The sequence below is a fragment of the Poecilia reticulata genome, chromosome 19 (genome assembly GCF_904066995.2).
Source record: "Poecilia reticulata chromosome 19, P_reticulata-male-v2, whole genome shotgun sequence".
NCBI lineage: Eukaryota > Metazoa > Chordata > Actinopteri > Cyprinodontiformes > Poeciliidae > Poecilia > Poecilia reticulata.
This window is the reverse complement of record NC_088848.1, coordinates 1,836,209-1,858,434: the sequence shown is the minus strand read 5'-3', so window position 1 is coordinate 1,858,434 and position 22,226 is coordinate 1,836,209. Positions and strand designations below refer to the sequence as shown.

General features: G+C 40.2%; 1 protein-coding gene and 1 long non-coding RNA gene across 3 annotated transcripts; one reads left to right on the top strand and one right to left on the bottom strand.

The window, feature by feature from the left end:
• Window positions 1-1,733: 1,733 nt before the first annotated feature.
• Window positions 1,734-21,944, top strand: sbk1 (SH3 domain binding kinase 1). 2 transcript variants are annotated; one of them, XM_008436351.3, is made up of 4 exons: window positions 1,734-1,956; window positions 13,293-13,534; window positions 14,642-14,844; window positions 17,029-21,944. In XM_008436351.3, the coding sequence occupies exons 2-4, from the start codon at window positions 13,414-13,416 to the stop codon at window positions 17,842-17,844; spliced, it is 1,140 nt and encodes a 379-aa protein (XP_008434573.1). In that variant the 5' UTR covers window positions 1,734-1,956; window positions 13,293-13,413; the 3' UTR covers window positions 17,845-21,944. The 2 variants fall into 2 exon arrangements, with proteins under 2 accessions (XP_008434573.1, XP_008434572.1); XM_008436350.3 differs by having other exon boundaries at window positions 1,734-2,297.
• On the bottom strand, window positions 9,284-13,377 carry LOC145549098 (uncharacterized). Its single transcript, XR_014085050.1, has 2 exons — window positions 13,272-13,377; window positions 9,284-11,188 (listed from the first exon to the last, which is right to left on the bottom strand). It is a non-coding gene; the product is annotated as an uncharacterized LOC145549098 (long non-coding RNA).
• Window positions 21,945-22,226: the final 282 nt, after the last annotated feature.

Genomic DNA, 22,226 nt, shown 5'->3' with positions numbered 1-22,226 from the left:
ACATTACTCTCCGAAATTTTCTTTAAGAATTTTGTAATTTCTGAGTTAAAAAAAAATAAAAATTTGCAAGAAACTGGAATTTTTAGACCAATCTCAGAAATATTCTAGAAAAAAATTGGAAATTTCAGAGTTGCAAAAGGAGAAAATTTTCAACTCTTAAAATTTCAGAGATTTTTAGGTGGACATTTTCTCCTTTTTTCTCTTTACAACGATGCTAATATGTTGTTGAACAAAAGGAGAAGATTACGCTATAAAATGGATCAATTTCAACTGTTTCTCTTTCCTGTCCTGCATGGCCGCCATCTTTAAATCTGTATCGACTGGTTTCACTTAAAGCTGACCAATGGCGCCCTCTTCAGGACAGAGGCCGAAATACAACAGTGAAAAAAGGTCCAAATTAACGCTATTAGTTAATAAAATGGATGGCAATTTAATTCACAATTAATTGTTTGCATCCCCAGTACCAACAATTTCATCCATGATGGTATATTTTGTACTTCTCTGTAATTAAAAGCAAAGCAGAAGTCTATAGTGGAAATCTCTTCTGTGTAAGTAGTTTCTGTTCTGGTGCAACTGGGACACAGACTGACAGAACCTGGGATGAAACAAGGACGTCCTTCATATGCAAGAGCTGGAGGAAGCTGGTGGCATACAAACGTAAAAACTGGGACAAGAAGCTGCTGTCTGGGAAAAGAGGAGAAGAAAATAAACCTGGAGTCTTACAGGTGTGTGTGTGTGTGTGTGTGTGTGTGTGTGTGTGTGTGTGTGTGTGTGTGTGTGTGTGTGTGCGAACCTTTGTGCCAGTTAAAGCACACACAGCTCTGCTTTCAGGATGATTTATGACTCTACTGTTTGTAGAATAACCTGCAGGAAACTTCTGCCTCACATGACGCTCCACTCTGAAAAGCACCTGCATCTGATTGGTAGCTGGCCTGGTCCGGGTCAGGGGTGGCCTAGTCCAATCCTCCAGAGTTACTATACTACCCTGAAACTTTTAGATGCCTCACTGCTCTATCTATCTATCTATCTATCTATCTATCTATCTATCTATCTATCTATCTATCTATCTATCTATCTATCTATCTATCTATCTATCTATCTATCTATCTATCTATCTATCTATCTATCTATCTATCTATCTATCTATCTATCTATCTATCTATCTATCTATCTATCTATCTATCTATCTATCTATCTATCTATCTATCTTTTTTATACGTTGTATTTCTTTTACTGTATATTTATTTAGTTAGTAAAAATGTACAAGTGTGTGTTTATATATGTGTATAATTCTTTTCACTATATATTACATAATACTTTCTTCTACAATTGTATAAAAACAATGTATACTTTTTTCTTTCTTATCTTGCTGGACATATATGTATGTATGAGTGTGTGTGTGTGTGTGTTTACTGAATACATAGTAAAATATACAAGTGTATTTATGTTTATATGCTATATTTTGTAAAAAAAAAAAATATATATATATATATATATATATATATATATATATATATATATATATATATATATATATATAGATAGATATATAGAGAGAGAGGTGTGTGTGTGTGTGTGTGTGTGTGTGCTAAATATATATATTTGTAGGGTTTTATATTATGTGTTAATTGAAGAAGATGTATCTGCCTAATTAATGCAGTTCCCTGTGGGGGCCAGTAGGGTGAGCACCTTTTTTCCCGGGTCCATGTCCCCCTCTGACCCACCACTTGTGTTCGCCGCTGATTTTTATCGTCTTGTCGGATGGGTGTCCGTGTCCCGGCGCTAGGACCCAGCACACGTGAGCGCCTGTAGTGATCCAGAGGGTGGAGCCGGTGAACAATGCCTGGTAGGACCAGCAGATGCAGAACATCTGAACCCGCCTCCCCGCGTCCCGCTGGACGAACGGACGGACCGGGGCTGACCGACGGCCACAGGCGACCCGGGCTCAACCTGAAGGTTTGTTCAGAGATCCGAGCCGCGGCGGTGTGAATGAATGGGCTCCTCTCCGCGTCTCCTGCGTGTGGAAGTGGAAGTGGGTCATGCGGACCACCGGAGGAGCGGGAGATAAACACGCAGCCTCCCGCAGCTGCTTGGCCGGTTAGCGGCTCCCACATCCCGCTGCTCACGCTCCACACGCGGCTCTGATTCCTCCGAGCAAAGTGTCAAACTGACGGACAAAACTGGGACTTCAACTCCTCTGTTCGGGAGAAATATTTTTGCTATTCGAAAGCGAAGATTCGGTTAGTCGGTTCCGAGCAGATGCAGGACCATGGAGGAGAGAGGCAGGTCGCCAGCAGGTGAGCAACACCCGATGAGGAGCTTCCAACTGGGTCCAGAAAAAGTGGTTCTGGAAAATCCAGTCCACGAATTCATCGTTCAAACCAAATGACCTTTGACCCACTCACGGTTGTGTTTTTATTCCGAATTTACTCTATTTTGTGCAGCAAATGGTCCAGGTTTTCTTCTTCCGGTTTATAAAAGATAAATGAATCCAACAGAAAATCAAGGCAAGACAAACCCGAGATATTAAACTCTAAGAAATTAAAGCTGAAATAATTATTCAGATGAATCATTATTAAAATAACCTTCAGCTAATTTACTATAATCGAATAATCGTTAACTTTAGCGTACAGACCCAGTAATTAAGCAAAGCCGTATAAAACTAGCTTTTAGGTAAAAAACCTTCTTTGTTTGATTAAGATCATTAAAGATGATTAAAGTAATCATCAATTAATGTTAACTACAACATACAGACTCAGGAAAGGGCAGCAATTCAGCCAAAACTGAACAAAAACTGCAAATATTTAGCATTCAACATGAAAAACCTTCTTTGTAATTATTAAAGTAACATTCTACTAATTTTAGTTGTCAAATAATCGTTAACTTTGGCACAGACACTCAAAATGGGAAGCTGTTGAGCCAAAACTGTACAAAAATGTAAATATTTAGTACTTAATGTTAAAAAACATCTTTGTTTGTAACTAAGTTCAACTCAGAAATCATTAAGTTGCATATATTTACCTTCACCTGGTTCAAATTAAGAAAATCTGCTATTAGACACATTTTACTACCCAAATATTAATTAATTATTCAAATCATAATAACCAGATCAGTCCTGCAGCGTTGAACTTAACTGAATGGTTTATCTTTTCACTAACTTTTGAAATGCTTGTTTTCTCATTTTAAAAACGAATCGAATTATTTGTTTAATTACTTCTGATAATGTACACAATAAGCTGTAAGCGATTAAATAAAATTCAGCAAAATGAGACATTTTTTAAACCGATTAAGCAATTAATCAATTGTCAGAATGACTGATGAAGTGATGAATTACTAAAATAACCCCAAAACAGATCTGTTGCAATATTCAGAGACATAAAATGGTGAAAAATCTTAATTTTGACACATTTAGCGAGTGGAAAAGCAAAAATGTGACTTTGGTGGCATCGTTTTCCCTGAACAGCTGCTCGCTTGTTTTCCTCCCTGCTCTTTAATCCTCATGTCTATTGTTAGCTGATGCAGAAAATGGACCAGACAGGTGGAATCTCATTTTTAATGCATCTTAATGAGCATCCGACTTTAAAATTCCTGCAAAAAGCGAAACCTGGAGGCTGCTGATGGGTCACAAACACGGCAGAAACACCAGCGACTCGCGTTTATTTTGTTAAAGAGCCCAAAACGATTCTTATTCAAAGCAGCCTATGCAGGTTGCTGCATAAATAATTCACATTTCAGGAAGATTTCCCAGTAAGAATCGACAGCTGATGAGCGGCTGTGCTGGTGGAAACACGCTCCTCACATTGTCTCCTCCAAACGCAGCTGGGCTAAATGTTTCAGGCAGACTCTGCAAATAGCAGCAGAAATGAGTTTTCATGCTATTAAAGAGGAAATTGACCCACTCCAGCTGGATAAATGAACCGTTTCCCTCCAAACCAAACAAAGAAATGAACATGCATAATTAAAATGTTTATGATTATTACTTGAAAATAGAAGGGAAATGGTTGGATTTTTTTTATTTTGTTGTTTTAAATGCAGATTCACTTTGCAGAGGGAAATAAACAAACCCTGGAAACATGTAAATAGGTTATAATGAATGAAAACAAATGTTGCCCTTTTTCTTGACTTAAAAAATGCAATTTTCTACAAAGTTCCTTCATTTTAGCTGTTTTTAAAAGCAAATCTCAACCATTTTGTCAATTAATTAGACGTCTTCAGATCATGTGGCGTTACATGATCAGTAAATAAAAATAAAGACATTTTGATGTTATTTTGTCAAAATGTAATTATTTTGACATTTTGACAAAATGATGTCAAAATTTCTTTATTACAGGATTTGGAGCATTAATTTCTGCAATCGTTGATTACCGTTGGAAGAGTGACGAGTAACGTACCCAGCCAGTAACTGGGAACGTTAGCTCAGTGCTAACATAGTTAGCTAACTATGTTAGCTCAGTGCTAACATAGTTCACAGACTGCCACATAGGTCTGGCATTTTATTAGATTTATGATTAATTTAGAGGAACATACAGAAATAAAATGGTGAGATGGTTTGTTTTATACCCTGATGCGGGACTGAGTGACGCAAACATGGATTATTGGAACCAATAGGAAAAATCAACTGCAGTACCACCGTTTAACCCACAGAGGGCAGCGCTGAAATGTAACTAATTTCCATGAAAGTATAAAAACTTACACAGAAACATAAAGATTTAATCCTCAAGACAAACTTGGATGTGTTTGACTGGCGGTTAGTTACTCAGTTTGAACTGATTGATGATCCTATTATGAACTAAATAGGACTTGGCCATGTTTTTGTCTTTTAGATGGTATTTTTAGTGAATTGGTGCTACGTTGACTGCTGTAAAAGTGGTGATAAGAACTATTTACTTCTCCTTTTTCAGGCAACCGTCTGTCTCAGGAATCACATTTCCACAGATGTGATTATTGCTCCTGATAAACAAACCAATAAAGATTTATATCAGGGCTCCCCAAACAGCATTAGCATTAGCTTAGCACAGGCAATAATATTACAGAATATTTAAAGAAACATCAACGTTAATAATGTTTTTTATTCAGTAATTGTTGCATCCATTTTATTTATCGTCATGGCGATGATTTAAACGGCCCATGAGACGGTTTCAGCGTGGATCTGTAACTGGTTCCAGTTTCAAAGTGAGGGAGGGAGCAGCTTAGCGAATCAACATTAGCCACTTCCAGCAGAGCTAATCACCTTTAGCGACGCCCCCGTCTTACTGAGCTCATATTAGCATCAGATTTCCCCCGTGCGTTTAGCATCAAAGCTGGATTTCTTCCTCTCATCTTCCTCTGACGAAGACTCCCTGCTACAGGCGGAGGTTACCGGCCTGTGTGAATATAATGGTGTCGGTGGGAACAGTGTGTCCTGCAGCCAGCTCAGGATGATGACGGCGACGACACTTATTGTGATTGGCATCCATAATCGGAGGCCGTAGGGGGAAGTTTTTGCAGCTGGAGCTTTAATCTTTAAACTCTGATGGTGATAGAAAGTGCCAGAGGAAATGCAGTGGGATGCAAATCGACGGAAAGCACTTTCATCATGAGTCCTAATCAGATTGTGGAAGATGACCTCATTTCCAAAAAGCATGAAGTTAAGAAGTTGCTGTGGATAAAAGCTGTTTTGTTTCTCGTTGGGTTATTTCCCCCCAAAGTTTCTTCCTGTTGTTTGAGATTCTTTAAGTTTTCTATATTTGGTCAAAACTTAATGTATTTTAATATAAAATAGTGCTTTGCTGTAAGGTTAAATGAAAATATGTGGCATTTCTAAATGTTTTAGCAATAAAAATCTGAAAAGTGCAACTTTGACAGTACAAATCCTGGGATTTACCAGTTTCAGAAGGTTTAGAAAATCATCTGTTATGGTCATTTTCTCTGGTGCAAAAGTAAATACTTTAGTTTAAATAAAGAAAGTCTTTAATTAAATTCAAGCATTAGTAAAATGTCCAATATCAACTGAATGGAAAAAAGTTAAACTGAATATCATCAGCGTAGCAACAGCAGGAAATATCCTTAAATAATAACCAAAAGTCCGAAGGATTTGTTTCTATTTTTTCTTCATTTATTTGGATAAAGTTTCCAACCATCCAGCTTTTAATTACATTCAAATTTTATTCATAAAATGTACAACTGAATGTCATCAGCATAGCGGGAAATATCCTTAAGAGAATATGGGAGCAAGAGGGAACAGATAAAGTAACCAGACAGGAGCCCTGTGGGACTCCAAACCAACAAATGCAAATATCAGGGCTGGGTAGCGCTAGCTAAAAGACTAGCTGCGCTAACCCTGAAACACTAATAATAAACTTGAGCTCTGCTAATGCTAAAGCTAAATACCAACACTAGCAGAAGCTAATGCTAAAGCGCTAACTTCCATTCTATTTACTCCACAACCTTCTTGTTTCAAAAGTTCAAACTACACATAAAATCCAAATGAAATATTTCAAAGTTTGTCTTTTTAATGTGATAAAATGCCAGTAAACTCTGGATTCAGTTTAAAATGTTTCCCATGATTGCAGGAACACAAACCTGGAGCTTTTACGTCTTAAATGTTCGTTTTGAAACGTCTCCGCTGCGAAGGTCACATTCATGCAAATTTTGCTGCTGGTTTTAATGATCCGCCGTTTCTGCAGGGACTGATTCGGCTTCCTGAGACGGGATCTCAGAAGGTTTTCTGCCATGTTGACCTTTCCGGTTTCTGTCGAATGCCATTTCCTAATTGCATTACAAACTGAGGGGACGGCAACCGGGCCAATTAAACACGGCTGTGGACACGAGCAAGGATAACTGTGGGCCACCAAACTCAAAGTTTAAGACGGGGGACAAGTCTGTGCATCATTTGTTTGCACACTTTATGTTGAACTGGATGACCTCTGTGTTGATGTTTCATTGGTTTTTGAAGGTTACATGTTTGGAAAATCCGGCATTCCTCTGGTTTCCATAGTTCGGAGTGATGTCAGGGCGGCCATCTTGTTTTACAGCTTATATTTATTCAGACAGACAGAATATTAGGACCAGGCTACAATTTTTATGAAGTCATCAAGAAAAATGTTGTAATATTAGGAGAATAAAGTAGAAATAATACGAGAACAAACTTTATTTTAGGAGAATGAAGAAGTAATTTTATGAGAACTTTTACACAAAAACTAACAGAAATTCAAGCTCATATCGAGCATATTGTGAAGTTTTATAGTTTTTTTTTCTAGCAAATTTTAGATTTTTTAAACAAAAAGAAAATTCAGAGTTTTTTTCTGTTTCTTTTGGTTTAATTTTCATTTATTTTTTTATTTTCTAACCGGACTCTGAGTCGTTTCCGTTTTCTGTTCTGGTATCCCTCCGCCATCTTTGTTTCTGCATCAACTGGCTCCTCTAATGGATGACCAGCGGCGCCCTCTGCTGGATGCCGTCCAAACTGCATCACTGCAAGAAGGTCTAAATGGACGTTATTAGTTCATCTATTGGAATTAATTTTAATCTAATAAACCATGAATCGACAATTAATTGTAAGTCAACTGTTTGCATTTCTAATTATGAAAATATGTTCTTATCATTAAGGAACAACTCGTAAAAGAGACGATTGAAAATATTTTCAAAAATTGGTTTTTATTTCAGTCAATTCTTATTTATCTTTTTAGAAAATAAACCAAGAAAAAATAGATTAAAACTGGATGTTATGAAAAAATGTGTGATTTTATCTGTAAGCCGTTCCTGAACCAAACCCCGTCCAGCCCGAGTCGCCTCAGTTTGTCCTTCCAGTGTCACTGCGGACGTTTCCGCTTTGCCTCCAAAGTTTGGGGACGTTTCACCTTGGCCAGCGTCCTTCCTGGCTCATTGGTCCTCCCAGCAGGAGGCCAGGTGAATCTGGAGCGCGAACAGCAGGGGGTCCGTATGGGAGCCGGGCCGAGCTCAGAGCAGGTGATTTGTCAAAGCGAGAGTCTGTGGCCGATCGCTCAGCGAGCGGCGCAGCAGACGGAGGTTTTCTCGTTCAGTGGGGTTGACAAACGGCAGAAAAAAGACCTTTAGACATCATCCGTTTCTGTCAGGGTGTTTTAGTGCGTCGCACAAAAATAAATGGGCTCGCCGGAACCACCGTGTAGAACTGAAACAATCAGTTTCCCACTGAAAAACCCGGTTTCTGCACAGGATGTCAACTTCATGAGGAAGAGGAGTAAGAAAGCAAAAATAAATCAGATTTTTTTTCTCAGAATTCCAAATTTTCTGACTTTTTTCCTTGAAATTCTGATGTTTTTCACAGAATTCTCATTTTAATCTCAGAATTCTAATTATTCTGTGTCAAAATCCAACTAAATAACCAAATATTTCTTGGTGAACTTTAATTATATCGTCAGTATGTGTAAATATCCATGCAACTGTTTCTTCCTCTGAAAGTCGGACCCAAATTGAGTTTTAACACTAGATTTGCCTGATGGGGCAAAAACAATTGAAACAATTCTGATTCAGAGGGAAAATACTGAATTGTATTTATTTTTTCTCGTGGAAACAGTTTCAGCTCCAACGGGCTGGTTCTGTTGGAAGCCCGCTCATGTCTGAGTGACAGAACCCGACAGAAACAGATGAAGCCCAAAGGTTTGGTTTCCGTTTGCAGACAGTCGGTGGGAGAAACGGCTTCGGTCTCATTGGGTTTCTCTCTGTGACCTGGAGGCAAAGCATGTTGGGCGTTTTGACAGCTAATTGAGAAATCGGTTCTCATTAATAATGGCTGTTTGGCCCGGAGCAAAGCGGCTAGTCTATTAGCAGACAGGGTCTGCAGTCGATTTATTTTTTGTTTGTAGAAACGGGCAGGAGAGGGATGGATCAGTAGCTTCTGATTTCAGCCTCACATTACGATGCGTTAGCGTCAGCCATGTTCTGTCGCTTTAATCCGACTCCATTCTGGTTTTCCTGGTTTGATTGTGGAGGTTTAAATGCTAATCGGACCAAAACCATTGAATTCTGGTCCTCCAAACCTTGGCCTTGGTTTGGTTTGAAATCATATGTGAACACCAAGTGGACCGGAGACCGCTCCAAAAGCAGGAAGTGGACTACAGCGCAGGGCATTGTGGGTAAATACAACCAAAACAAATGTGCTAGCTTAGCGCTAGCAGGAGAAATGGATCGTGGTCTTTAGCTAAACACAAAAGAGAAATCCTACAACCTCTAAAATTTGTTGAAACTCCATTTTTGCTTACATTTCGTGAAGAAGAAAGTTTTTCAGTCTGTGTACTCCAGTTGGCGATTAATCGATTACTAATTTAGTTGACAATTACTTTATTGATCACAATTAATACAATTAATCGTTTCAGCCGTAAATAGAAATAATGAAAATAACAGTTGTTGAACTTTCCATCTTTCTCTATGAGAACAGCAACTTCAACAGTCCTGGAAGAGATCAGTCAGGACTATCTCAATTATCGATTAATCACGATTAGTCCGATTAATCGTTTCAGCCCTAGATAAAGTAATGGAAAAGGCTGCTGTTGAGCTTTCCATCTTGTTCTATGAGAGCAGCAGTCCAGAGTTCAGTGGGCGGATTTAAAACGTTTGCAGATATTCGGGTCGGACTCGGACCTCCAGGTCTGGATCTTCTGTATGTGGAGCGTGTGATCGCTACCTTTTCTTTTGGACGAAGCAGCAGTTAGCCACAAACGCTGCAGTTGTGCTGCAGCCTGCAGCTGCTTCCTGTGAGAGGTGAAAGCACAAAGGGCCTTTGACGGCGCCTCCCATACGCCGGACCGACCCGCTCTCTGCCAAAAGCCTCCACACAATCATCCCTCAGATAACCCAGCTCCACTGGCACACCTCCGAGGCTCTGTGCTGTGTTTCTGAGACGACCAACCCTCCCATCACATTTCAGGAATCCTAATCCAGTTTTTCCCAGGGAACCGGAGGAGGCGGGATTGTTTTTGTCGGAGCGGGGTAATGTGATTAGGAGCTGGAGCTGAGCGGAGGGACAGTCGAGCAGGCCCACGCAGGGTGGGCGCTAACAATAAACATGCTAGCATGTTAACATGCTTAATCGTTAGCATGCTAATATGCTAACTCTCCGACTGGTTTTAACGTTTAATCACCAACAAGCGCCATTGATTGTCTGGACTGCTGCCAAGACTCGAAGGATGAAAAACCACACCATCTTAAATCATCACCTTCATGGTTGTGATTTGCAGAGCATCCTTCTATGGCGCAGTAATAGTGCCAAAATTCATTACATGACTAAAGGGCGATTCCACGTAGGTCTGTCACAATAATAAACTTTGCTGGACAATAAATTGTCCCAGAAGTTACGATAAACTATAATATTGTTGGTTTGAGACTATTTTCAAATAAAATAATGTTAATAATGCAAAAACACATCCTCAAACGTCAATAAACTTTAAATTCTAATGAACATTTAACACCAGACCTGGAAGACATTTTAAATAACCAAATTAAATAAACAAAACAACAAATAAAATTAATAATAAAGTCTCTGTAAACAAAATTATTAGGACTTTTCCACCTGATTGTCCTGTAGACTCTGTGACGAAAATCTCAACATCTGTAGCATCGCATTCATTTCCCTCTTTCGCCAGTAGGGGCGCTGCACCAAGAAACACTGAAAGAAACACTATGCATGACAGCAGCTAACCAAGCCTATGCTAACCCTAAGCTGTTCAATGCTAACACTAGCCTATCCAAGACTAAGACCAGCCTACATTTGATAATGGACGCTAGTTGCCAGCCTCTTCAAAGCTAACGCAAGCTAACATTCCTCTTAACGCCGAGTTACCGATGTCGGATGATCACGAATCATTAACCAGATCAGCAAGTAGCTTCAGAATGAATATAGCTTCCTGCAACAAGGAAGTAGTCGCCACTGGGTGCACAATAGTCTTAATTTTGGCACTAATACCACACCATAATTATTCCTGTCTCCAGATTCCTCCTTTCATAACAAAACCACGGAGATTCGGTCCAACTCAACTTTATCTCCTCCTACCAGATCTTCTCCCTCCAAAAACCTGACCCAAACTTCCCGATCCATGTTCTCCCATCTACATTCGCCTCCAAAGCGCGTCGTTAATTCATGGTTTTCCACCAGAGGAGCCCAGTGAGTGGCAGACACATTTTCGGCGCTCTTCTTTGAACCTGGTTTAAAGCAGCGCCGCTGTGAAATTGGCTGCAGGGAAAGAAAAAGGAACAAAAGAGAAGCTTTTAGCTCTGAATGACGGATGAAAAAGGCCATGAGCAGAATGGCTTGTGCTGATTTGGAGCCTATTTGTATTGTGTGTGTGCATGCTGTGCATGATTGGATGATTAAATCTGATGGGGTGTGCAGGGAGGCTGAGTTGAGGAGACGGAGACAGTGGGTAAGATCATTAGTGGGATGTGTGTCGTTTGTTTTAGCTTCGCTGCTGTTCAAACAGTAACTGAGACAGAAACAATCTCATTCCATCTGAAGCTTCCTGATTTAGTTCTGCTAGAACTGCAACTGATGATTATTTCAGATTAATATGCCAATTATTCTAATGATTAATCGATTAATCTAATTTAAAAATGGCACCTTATACATATTTTTCATTAAACCACTTCAGCCTTTTTCATAGAATATTAGAAATACATTGAAAGGTGTAAATAGACAAATCAATTCCTTGTTAAAAAGAAAATTAACCTTTAATTTCCTAAAATGCAACAACAACATTGCTTTAGTAGATCTGAGCCGGGTGAAGCCAAAACTAACACTGTTCTTGGAAAAAGGTATTTACAGAAAAGTGTTTTTATCTTAAATGCAAAATGTTTATATGTTTTGTACAGTTTTGGCATATTTACTGTTCTGCATTTTTTTCAGAAAATGGCCTTTTTGAGGAATATATGTATTAATCGCTACTCCAGTTAGCGATTAATTGATACTAAATGTGACAATTATTTCAACAACTGATTAATCATAAATAAACCGATTAGTAGTTTCTAAACAGAAATGTAAAAATTATTGTTGTTGTGAACTTTTCAACTTTTTTCAATTAGAACAGCAACATAAACAGTCCTGGGTTCAGCAAATCAAGGTTATTTCTGTAATCGATTAATCACAATTATATCGATGAATCGTTTCAGTCCAAGATAAAAATAATGAAAATGACTGTTGTTGATCCATCTTGTTCCATGAGAACAGCAACATGAACGATCCTGGAAGAATTAAGCCAGTGAAGATTATTTCAGTAATCGATTAATCACGATTAACCCAATTAATTGTTTCAGCTTTAACTAAAAATAATTGCTGTTAAATTTTCAACCTTTTTTCTATGAGAACAGAAACATAAGCCATATTGGTAGAGTTCAGCTAGTCAAGATTATTTCTGTAATAATAATCACAATTGAATCGATTAATCGCGATTAATTGGACTAATCATCCATCCATCCATTTTCTTACACCCTTGTCCTTCAGTGGGGTCGGGAGGTGCTGCTGCCTCTCCAGCTGGCGTACCGGGCGAGAGGCGGGGTCACCCTGGACAGGTCGCCAGTCTGTCGCAGGGCAACACAGAGACACACAGGACACACAACAATGCACACACACACTCACACCTAGGGACAATCTGGAGAGACCAATTAACCTGACAGTCATGTTTTTGGACTGTGGGAGGAAACCGGAGTACCTGGAGAAAACCCACCATGCACAGGGAGAACATGGAGACTCCATGCAGAAAGACCGGGAATCGAACCCAGAACCTTCTTGCTGCAAGGCAACAGCTCTACCAACTGCACCACTGTGCAGCCCCAGGACTAATCATTTCAGTCCTAAATAAAAATAATGAAAATAAATGCAGTTTAACTTCCCTTTTTTTCTATGATAACAGCAACATAAACCGTCCTGAGAGTTCAGTTCAAGGGATCAATTAATCACGATTAATCTGATTAATCGTTTGAGCACCATTTTTTTCTGACCTGTAACCTCCACCTTCGGTATCTGCTGTTTCTACAGGCCTCACTGTAAATGCAGATGTAGCTGTTGCTCCTGTAAGCATGCATGAAGCTGTCAGCTCCGGATTTATTGCCATTTGCTCGTCTTTCTGCGTATTGATTTTTCCGTAGCTGCTTTGCCAGTAAGTGCTGTCTGAGGCCTGCAGTATCTGAAAGCTTAGCCGAGTCGTCTGGGCGCAGCAGGAAGTCTGATGCATTTACTGAAAGTTCTGCTCATGGCGGTGCTCGCCCCGAATCGATAGCATGCAAACCAACAGCCGCCATGTTGGAGACACGTCGATTCTAACCGTGTTTTCCTTTCCCGCCAGCGTGCCGCAGAGCGTCAAGGCGAGCCTGTCTCTCTCCCCCTCCGGGCCGGGGCGAGCGGGCAGCGGCGGGGGGTCGCCCACGTCCAAACCGAGCTACTGCGGAGCGGTGCCGGTGGAGGACATGCAGGCGCTGGCCATCACCTCGCTGTCCGCCGCGGACGTAGCCAAGCAGTACGAACACATCCGGGAGCTGGGGAAGGGGACGTACGGCAAGGTGGACCTGGTGGCCCACCGCACGCAGGGTGAGTCCCTACGACCTGCCTCTACGGGAGACCATCAGTGCCACAGATAAAACTAAATAATAATAATCTGACTATAATCTCAGAAGATTGTGTTTCTTCGTGACAGTCAAGTGGTTAATTTAGTGGCATGAACACAGAAAGCGAATAATCATGAAATACATCGACATGTTGGTCAAATGTATGACGCCGTGTTGGGGCCGTTGTGGATAGAAAATAAGGAGCACATTTTGGCCAAAACAATTCAGAATTTTTTTACATTGATCTCAGGAAAGTTCTAGAAAAAAAATTTATTTCTGAGTTCTGAAAGTTGGAAATTTTCGACTTGAACATTTAAAATTTCTGAGATTAATTTAAATATTTCAAAGTTTTTTGGCAGAATTTTTTTTCCTCCATTTTTTTCTATCTACATTGGCCCTAACACGCCGTCGTACAAATGTGACGACAGTTGGGTAAAATTGAGATAAATAAAAATCGACAGGCCTGAAGTACGTCTGCTGCAGTTATGAACACAAATAATGGAGGAGTCCAATAATACCTGAACATTGATTCTTTCATTCATGTTTTAGAAATCATTTAATCTCCATGGCAACCATTCAGCTGTGCAAAACGCCTGGGTGAATATAGCTCCGCCTTCGAGGCGCAGCTCCTCCCCCACTCAGCTCCTTCAGACTAGCCGGCAGCAATTAGCAAACAGCTGCTGAGCTCATTTTAGGAGCTGCTGCTCAGAGCAGCGCTGGTAAAAACAGTAAACGGTTAACAAAGGACCCATGTTGGGATGACTTCCTGGAGGCGGAGCTTCAGAAAGAGCAGAAGTTTTTAAAGCAACAGAGGCCCAATTTCAAGACGATGAATCAGGAAGTCAAATTTCTTTGAAGCAATGTTTGATATATACAGATTTTGTATAACTGAAGGTAACACAGTTACTTCATGCCATAAAATCACGCTATGCTGGAAAACACATAATGGTGGCCGTTTTGAGGACTGAAGTTTCAAGATGCATAAAACAAAGTCGTGTTAGGAGCTGCTGACCCACAACATTTCTCACTTAACGTTTCCTCTGCAGGGATCCAACAGGCCGATCTGAAACGATTTCTCCTGGTTTTTCAGGCACCAAAATGGCGCTGAAGTTTGTGACGAAGAACAAGACGAAGCTGAAGAGTTTCCTGCGGGAGTTCAGCCTGACGGGTTCTCTGAGCTGCAGCCCGTTCATCATCAAGGTCCTCGACGTTCTGTTCGAGACGGAGGACAGCTACGTGTTCGGGCAGGAGTACGCCCCCGCCGGCGACCTGTTCGACATCATACCGCCGCAGGTAGCGCCAGCACAACGCCCTCCATCACCGGCCTCACCTGGCTCAGGGTGTCCAAAGTGAGGCCCGGGGGCCATTCCTGGCCATTGTACTGATTTTGCGCGGCCCCCGAAGTACAATTAAAAAGAATGATATAAGTTTGATCCAGATGCAGATGGAGTTTTAATTTGTAAAATTATTACCAAAATAATTTTCTGAGAAATCTTTTGTCTTTTTATGATAGAGCTTTAACAAAAGAGACTTTTACTGAAAAGCCCCATTTTCTGCACCCAAATCATCTTTTATTTTTTATTAAGCTTGGCTAAATACAGCAAGCGTTTTGAAAGATGTGACTCAGATCCGGTTCTCATTACTGAAAACAATTTTATTCAATCGAGCCCAAAAGAACTAGAAACCTTTCCACTAACTCAGCAAACCTTCAGCTTCCACTGCGGCGTATCTGGACCGGTGTCGTATCTGGGCCGGTGTCGTATCTGGACCGGTGTCGTATCTGGGCCGGTGTCGTATCTGGACCGGTGTCGTATCTGGACCGGTGTCGTATCTGGACCGGTGTCGTATCTGGACCGGTGTCGTATCTGGACCGGTGTCGTATCTGGGCCGGTGTCGTATCTGGGCCGGTGTCGTATCTGGACCGGTGTCGTATCTGGACCGGTGTCGTATCTGGACCGGTGTCGTATCTGGACCGGTGTCGAGAAAATAACGGACCACATTTCCAGCAAAAAACTCGCTAGAAATTCAAAGAGTTTCAGACGTTGAAACTCAAAAATGTCTAAAAAATTTTTCATTCAAATTTCTTAGTTCATTCTAAAAATGTTTGAGTTTTCCAAGTTTTTCCTAGAATATTTTGGAGATTTATCTCAAAATGTCAGATTTTTTTTATTAATTTTTTTTGAAACTCTGAAATTTCCAGGTTTTTTTCTGATTTTTGGATTTTTGGAGTTCAGAAATGTCTGTTTTTCTTTAAAGTTTTTTTCTCTCAAATATTTGACTTTTGAAACGATGAAAATTTCAGGTTTTTTTCTTGAAAATTTCTAAAGTAGTTCTAAAAGATTTCAGTTTTTTTTTTCAGAAATTGGATCAATAATAAATATCCATTAAGGAAAAATAACAAAAAAAAAACCGACCTTCTTTATTAGCTTGATATGTTTTTGTTTTTTGGTTAGGTTTCTTTGACCCACAGTTACTTTTTGAGTCGACAGTTGTGAACAACGTGAGAAAAGTTTGGACACCCCGGCCAAAGCGAAGCGCTGCAGTCGGTGATGATGTTTGAAGTTTTAATAAGCTCCCCTGGGGACGGATTTCCTTCTGCACCAGATTTCACGGTTTGAGTCTCACTCCAGCTGATGTGCAGGGACTTCAAGGGCGCTTTAAAGAGGCGCTAAAACTGATTGCAGGGAAATTTACAAAGAAAATTCATATTTTAGTATTCCTTTTATCAGCACGTCGATGTTCTTTTCCAAACCTCGTCTTCATTTAGCTTCTCCTCCCTCTGTCACGTCTGTGCAGAAAAGAGCGCTAAGAAAAGAATCCTCAGCAAACGTCAATGTGAGACAAAAACCCAGGAAAATAGAAAATGTTCAAATGAGAATTTCACTCAATGAAGGAAGAAAAGAACCAAATTAACCTGATCAGACGTGGAAATATTTAGATAAGGCTAAATATTTAACTACCAATCTAATTATTTAGCCTCATTGTTGTTGTGAATTTTTTGTTATAATAGCGGAATATTTAGTTTTAAGCTAGATATTTAGATCCAAACTAAATATTTAATGTAGCAACCTAATATATTTAGTTTTTCAGATAAATATTTAGCTAGCAAGCTATATAGTTAGCCTGCAACAAGCTTCAATCTATATATTTAGCTATTCGCTAAATATTTAGCCTCAAACTAGATATTTATTCTAAAGCTAAATATTTAGCTAATATTCAAATTCATTTGCTGATAAGTGGACTATCAAAATAAAAGCTGGCTCGTCTTCTGGTGACAGACAGTTGATGTTGCCATAGTTTTCAGCCCAAATAGTTTTCAGGCGGTAATTACTGAGGAAGGAGTTCTTGGTTAGCTTTTCATTTGAAAACAGTTTATTTTTTGTGAGGTTACTTCTCTCTGATATTAAAATTGTCTTGATGATCTGTAGCGTGTGTGAGGAAACCGTCAGAAACGTTTATTTCCTGTCCGTCCTGCAGGTCGGCCTGCCGGAGGAGATGGTGAAGCGCTGCATGCAGCAGCTCGGTTTGGCTCTGGACTTCATGCACAGTAAAAACCTGGTGCATCGGGACGTCAAACCCGAAAACGTGCTTCTGTTCGACCGCGAGTGCCGCCGCATCAAGCTGGCCGACTTCGGCATGACGCGGCGCGTCGGCTGCCGGGTGAAGCGGGTGAGCGGCACCATCCCCTACACGGCGCCGGAGGTCTGCCGGGCCAACCGCGCCGAGGGCTTCCTGGTCACCACTAGCATGGACGTGTGGGCGTTCGGCGTGCTGGTCTTCTGCATGCTGACGGGGAACTTCCCCTGGGAGGCCGCCATGCCGGCCGACGCCTTCTACGAGGAGTTCCGGCGCTGGCAGAAAGCGGGCTGCCCCGCCGGGACCTACCCGTCCCAGTGGCGCCGCTTCACCGACGACGCCCTGCGCATGTTCCAGAGGCTGCTGGCCGCCGAGCCGGAGAAGCGCTGCGGCGTCAAGGACATCTTCTGCTTCATCAAGTACGAGCTGGTGAGCGAGCTGCGGCGCCGGGCGTCCTACCGGGCCAAACGGGGCGAGAGGTCCAGCTCCGGAGTGTGCACCGGCAGCTGCGCCGCGTCGTCTTCGCGTTCCTCCGTCAGACACCCGGAGCCGTCCACGCCGCCGGGAACGTCCTGCCTCCGCCCGGCGCCGCTCAAACGCAGCGTCCTGTCCGACCCGCTGTCTCCCAGAGACGAGGCCGGGCAGCACCAGTCCCCGGGCCGAGACAAGAACAAGAGCCAGATGGTCATGGCGACCGCCATCGAAATCTGCGTTTGAGCGCACTGACGGCGGAGAGCGGCCATTTTAGATAAAAAATAAATAATAATAATAATGATAAAGGACTAAAATTCTGGCAATAACTCAGAAATTTTTAGAATAATTTCATAAATATTATAGAAAAAAATTTGAAATTTTGTGAGCTCCAAAAGTTGAAAATTTGCAAAACATGTTTGGAAAACTGCTAATTTTTTTTGCAAATTTTCAACTTTTCACACTCAGAAATTTTGATTTTTCTTCTAGAAAATTTCTGTGGTCATTCTAAAAATTTTGGGTTTTTTCTAGCTAATTTTTCACTTTTGGACCTCAAAACTTTCATTTTCTCAGAATGTTTGGCATTGGTGTCATAACTTTTGTAGAAAAATCTTGGAAATTTGAGATTCAAAATTTGAAAATATGATAGAAAAAAATTTGTGAAACTTTGAAATTAACCTCAGAAATTTTCAAGAAAAAAATTGGAGCTAACCTGAATTTTCAACTTTTAAAACTCTTAACAATTTTGAATTGTGAAACTTGGAAATTTTCAAGTTTTTTTATCAAGATATCTCAGATTAATCTAATGTTTTTGTTGTTTTACACATTTTCTAATTTCCAAACTCAGAAATTTCCCAGTTTCTTCTAGAAACTTTCTGAGATAAAACTCAAAATTTCTGAGTTTCTTGGTGGAAATTTACTCCTTTTTTTCTTATCTAAATGGCCCTAAACCGCCGCCGTAAGGCGTTAAGCGTTAAAGGTGACCTATTATGCTTCCTTGGACAGGTTAGGATAAATATATGGCCTATACAAAACATGTTTATTATGTTTTTTTGCACAAAATCATTCTTGGATAATGAGATTTTAGTCAGAATGAGTTCCCTAATCGTGTTTTGTCAACACTCACGTGAAAATGGCTGCAAACAGATCCGCAATTATACAACAGTACATCTTTGAAAAGCAGAAGTGGAGCCCCCTGCACAACCAGCAAGAGTACAGCAAGTGGTTTCTGGATATTAAGTCAGCAACTAAACACTTTTACAGCGGTAAAACCAACTAAGCAGACGTGCTGGAACTCAGCAGCTGTTGCTAGGTAACGGGGCTCGACTGGGGTTGCTAGGTAACGATGTAGGGCTCTTCAATGTGACTTAACAATTGAGGTTTTTGAAACACTAAAAAAAACCTGAACTTATTGCCAAAAAAACGGTTATTTTTTTATTTTTATTTTTTAAAGCTCTTGTTCTGTTTTTTCAAAAGCAGTAGAAACCCAAATGGAAGAATAAAAACGTGTAAAATGTGAACTATGCGTAATAGGCCCCCTTTAATGGCTTCCACAGAGACCCGGTGCAACAAGAGAGGTACTGAAACGTTAAAGGAGAAGCTCAGGATCCAAACCCACGCTGGGGGAAATGGACGCCATCAATCAGCGGCGAACTCTGGGACAGCCTGTCAATGAAACTCGATTCCATTTGGGGTTGATTTGTGACCAAAGACTGATTCCTGAGCGGAGAAGCCATGCAGGCGGCGGCGGCGGCGCTCCTCGGTCTGCCAGTCGGACATTTCCGGCCCAAACGCTTTGTGGTGGTGCTAATTACGCTAAAGTTAAAAGCTAAAGCTTCACTTCACTGCTTGCTTATCTGCAGTAAGATCTAACAGTAAAGTCAGATTTAGTCACTTTATAGCTGCAAACTTTGAGATTTTATGTGAACTCAAAGTAGGGCTGGGCAGTTTGGATTAAGAAATAAAATCTAATTTTAATCTATTTTATATTTCCTTAATTTATGCCAATGACAAGTGGCTGTGACAAACATTTAACCTATTATATTTATTATTTCAAACATCCCTTCTGCACAATGATTTATTAAATTGAGAATTTTAGTTTATTTTAAAATGACAAAACGTAATTAGTCAGATAATTAATCTGCCTGAGCAGCTCAGTCTGTTTTTCTCTTTAACATAAACATTTGTTTGCAGAATTGTTTCAAAGTTCAGCTGCTGACGATAATTTGAAGATAATTTGTTGAAAGATTAAATATTTCCTTATTTTTAAAACCGATACCAAAGTATAACTTAACAAGATGCTCAACATTCCTCACAAAATTATTCATGCATTTTCTTAATATTGCGACTTCATTGCCGTAATTGGAAAAGAAAATCGTAGCCTCATCCTAAAACCCGACTTCAAAGAAAGTCCAAATAAATAAAAGGTTGTAAAACATACTTGAAAAACAAAATGGCTGCCTGGGTTTGCTGACATCTTTTTGATCTATGGAAACACAATTAGTGGAAAAAATTTCGAATTTTCCAACAATTAAAACTTGAAAAACCAAAAATTTGATTAACTGATTAATCGCCCAGCCCTGACTAGAAGAAACCTACCAGGTTTACACTTTTAGAGATTTTGTTTTTGTTTTTAGAAAGAAAAGCATCTCTGAAGCATGATGCTGCCACCACCCAATCATTCACATAAAATCTACACTGAAGTTTGTGGTTCTGACGTGACAAAATATTGGAGATTTAATGCGAGTAATTTGGGTAAACAAGTCAGAAAGAACTAATTAATTAGAAGGCAACTGCATTTTACTGCCATTTCTGAGACTTCCTGTTGAGCGCATAACCCAGATTTATTCCTAAAACAGATAAACAGACAACAGATAAAACCCTCAATGTAGCAGCTTGGATGAGACGTGTCTTTATGACGGTGTCTAGACTCGAGAGACGGACTCTCAGCGCTCAGAATCAACTCAGGACTCTTCAGTGGAAAACTTCCTGTTTAATCACTGATGGAAACTCGTGTGGAGGCTGGAGGACGCAGCTGGCACTTTTCAATGACTCTCAGCGACTCGTTCTGCGAAACACACAGAGACGTCGCACTCTGGATGAAAAAGGGGAAATCTTCTTCGGTGTGTCTAAAGTTTCAAAAGCACAACGTCTTTTTTTATTAGTAATTACTGTTACAGAAAGTTATGACTCCAAGTTGTACATAGGTTGAGATTTGCACCATATAATCAGGTAGTTCAATGTAGCTGAACTTTTTTTCTACAACAGCGAAGGCTTTTCCAGTTCATAGTGTATGTAGCAAAATCTACCCTCATCGATCAAAACATCTAGATGGGTGATCTATAATGGTGTAGCGTCTTCTGTTAGTTTCACTACCGTACTGTTCTGGTTTGGATTTCAGTTGATCTACTTTTCATTTTCACACAGATTGACACAAGTTATACTGAACTATAGAGGTTTAGGCCCAATTTAAGAGATTTTTTCTTTTAATCACAAGAATAAAGCCATAATGTTATGAGAATATGACGCAATGTTATTAAAAAAAAGTTGTAAAATTACGAGAAAAATTTAATTGTATTAAGAAATATTTCCGTTTTCCGTCTACAAATGGAGCGCACCAAAGCTCTCAAGTCAGAAAAACATTTGGGATTTGCTAATAGTGGTGGCGCTAACTACAGTTAGCATTACAAAGACTGAAATGTCTCAATTTTACGCTTTCAAATTTTAAGAAACATTTTCACCAAAACTATGGGAGGGTAAAATTCAGACTCTCAGAGGAGCTACCGTGGAGTCTCACTGCGTTTTATGGTGTGGCGGCCATGTTGGATGCTACCTTTGGTCCTCCGCGTTTCCCTGAGATCTGACAGTGTTTGCTTGTCAACTGGGACTACAAAAAGAAAACATCAGTTATTTCATTTGCTGCCATTACAAAATCTCAAACTTTGTATAAAATATTATTTTATATAGAGTGTCTTACTTTAGTGCAACAATAAACAGCATTCAAACCTGAAGGTGTAATACTAATATATCTGATCCGTTGAACACAATAGGCAGTGTTTAAGTTTTGCTTTCATTAATACCATTTTGTAACAAATGACTACCATTAGCTGACATGTGAACTATTGTTTCTGATGGACTGTTACTGTAGGAAATCATAAAAATAATTTAATTTGAGATCTGGTCAGGCTATCCTTCCCTTTATCCTCTGTATCCTGATCCAGTGTTGGGACATTTTTCTGCCCTCAAATCAGTTTTAGATTCTATTTGTATAAAAATGTACAGGCTGTGTCCTTAAAAGAAGTAGAAACAAAATGTTAATATATGTTGAAATAAATTTATGCACCACATCCTATTGCTTCTGGGCATTTCTGAGGCATGTTTGCAAATACTGACTTTCTTTTTTCCCCCCCTGCAAAGTCTCAGCCGAGCCTTGTGAAGTCCCCGTCCCATTAGATGAAGGTCAGCTTGGATCACATGTGATTTCCCAAGGCGTTAGCTCCTCGTCTGTTCCGCCACCGAGCCTCCAGACTGGTGTAATGGCGCCGAAGACCAATTAACACATCTGTAGATAGGAGTTATCTGCTGTCCTCTAACAGCAAAGAGGTTCAAGGACGAACAGAATATGGCGC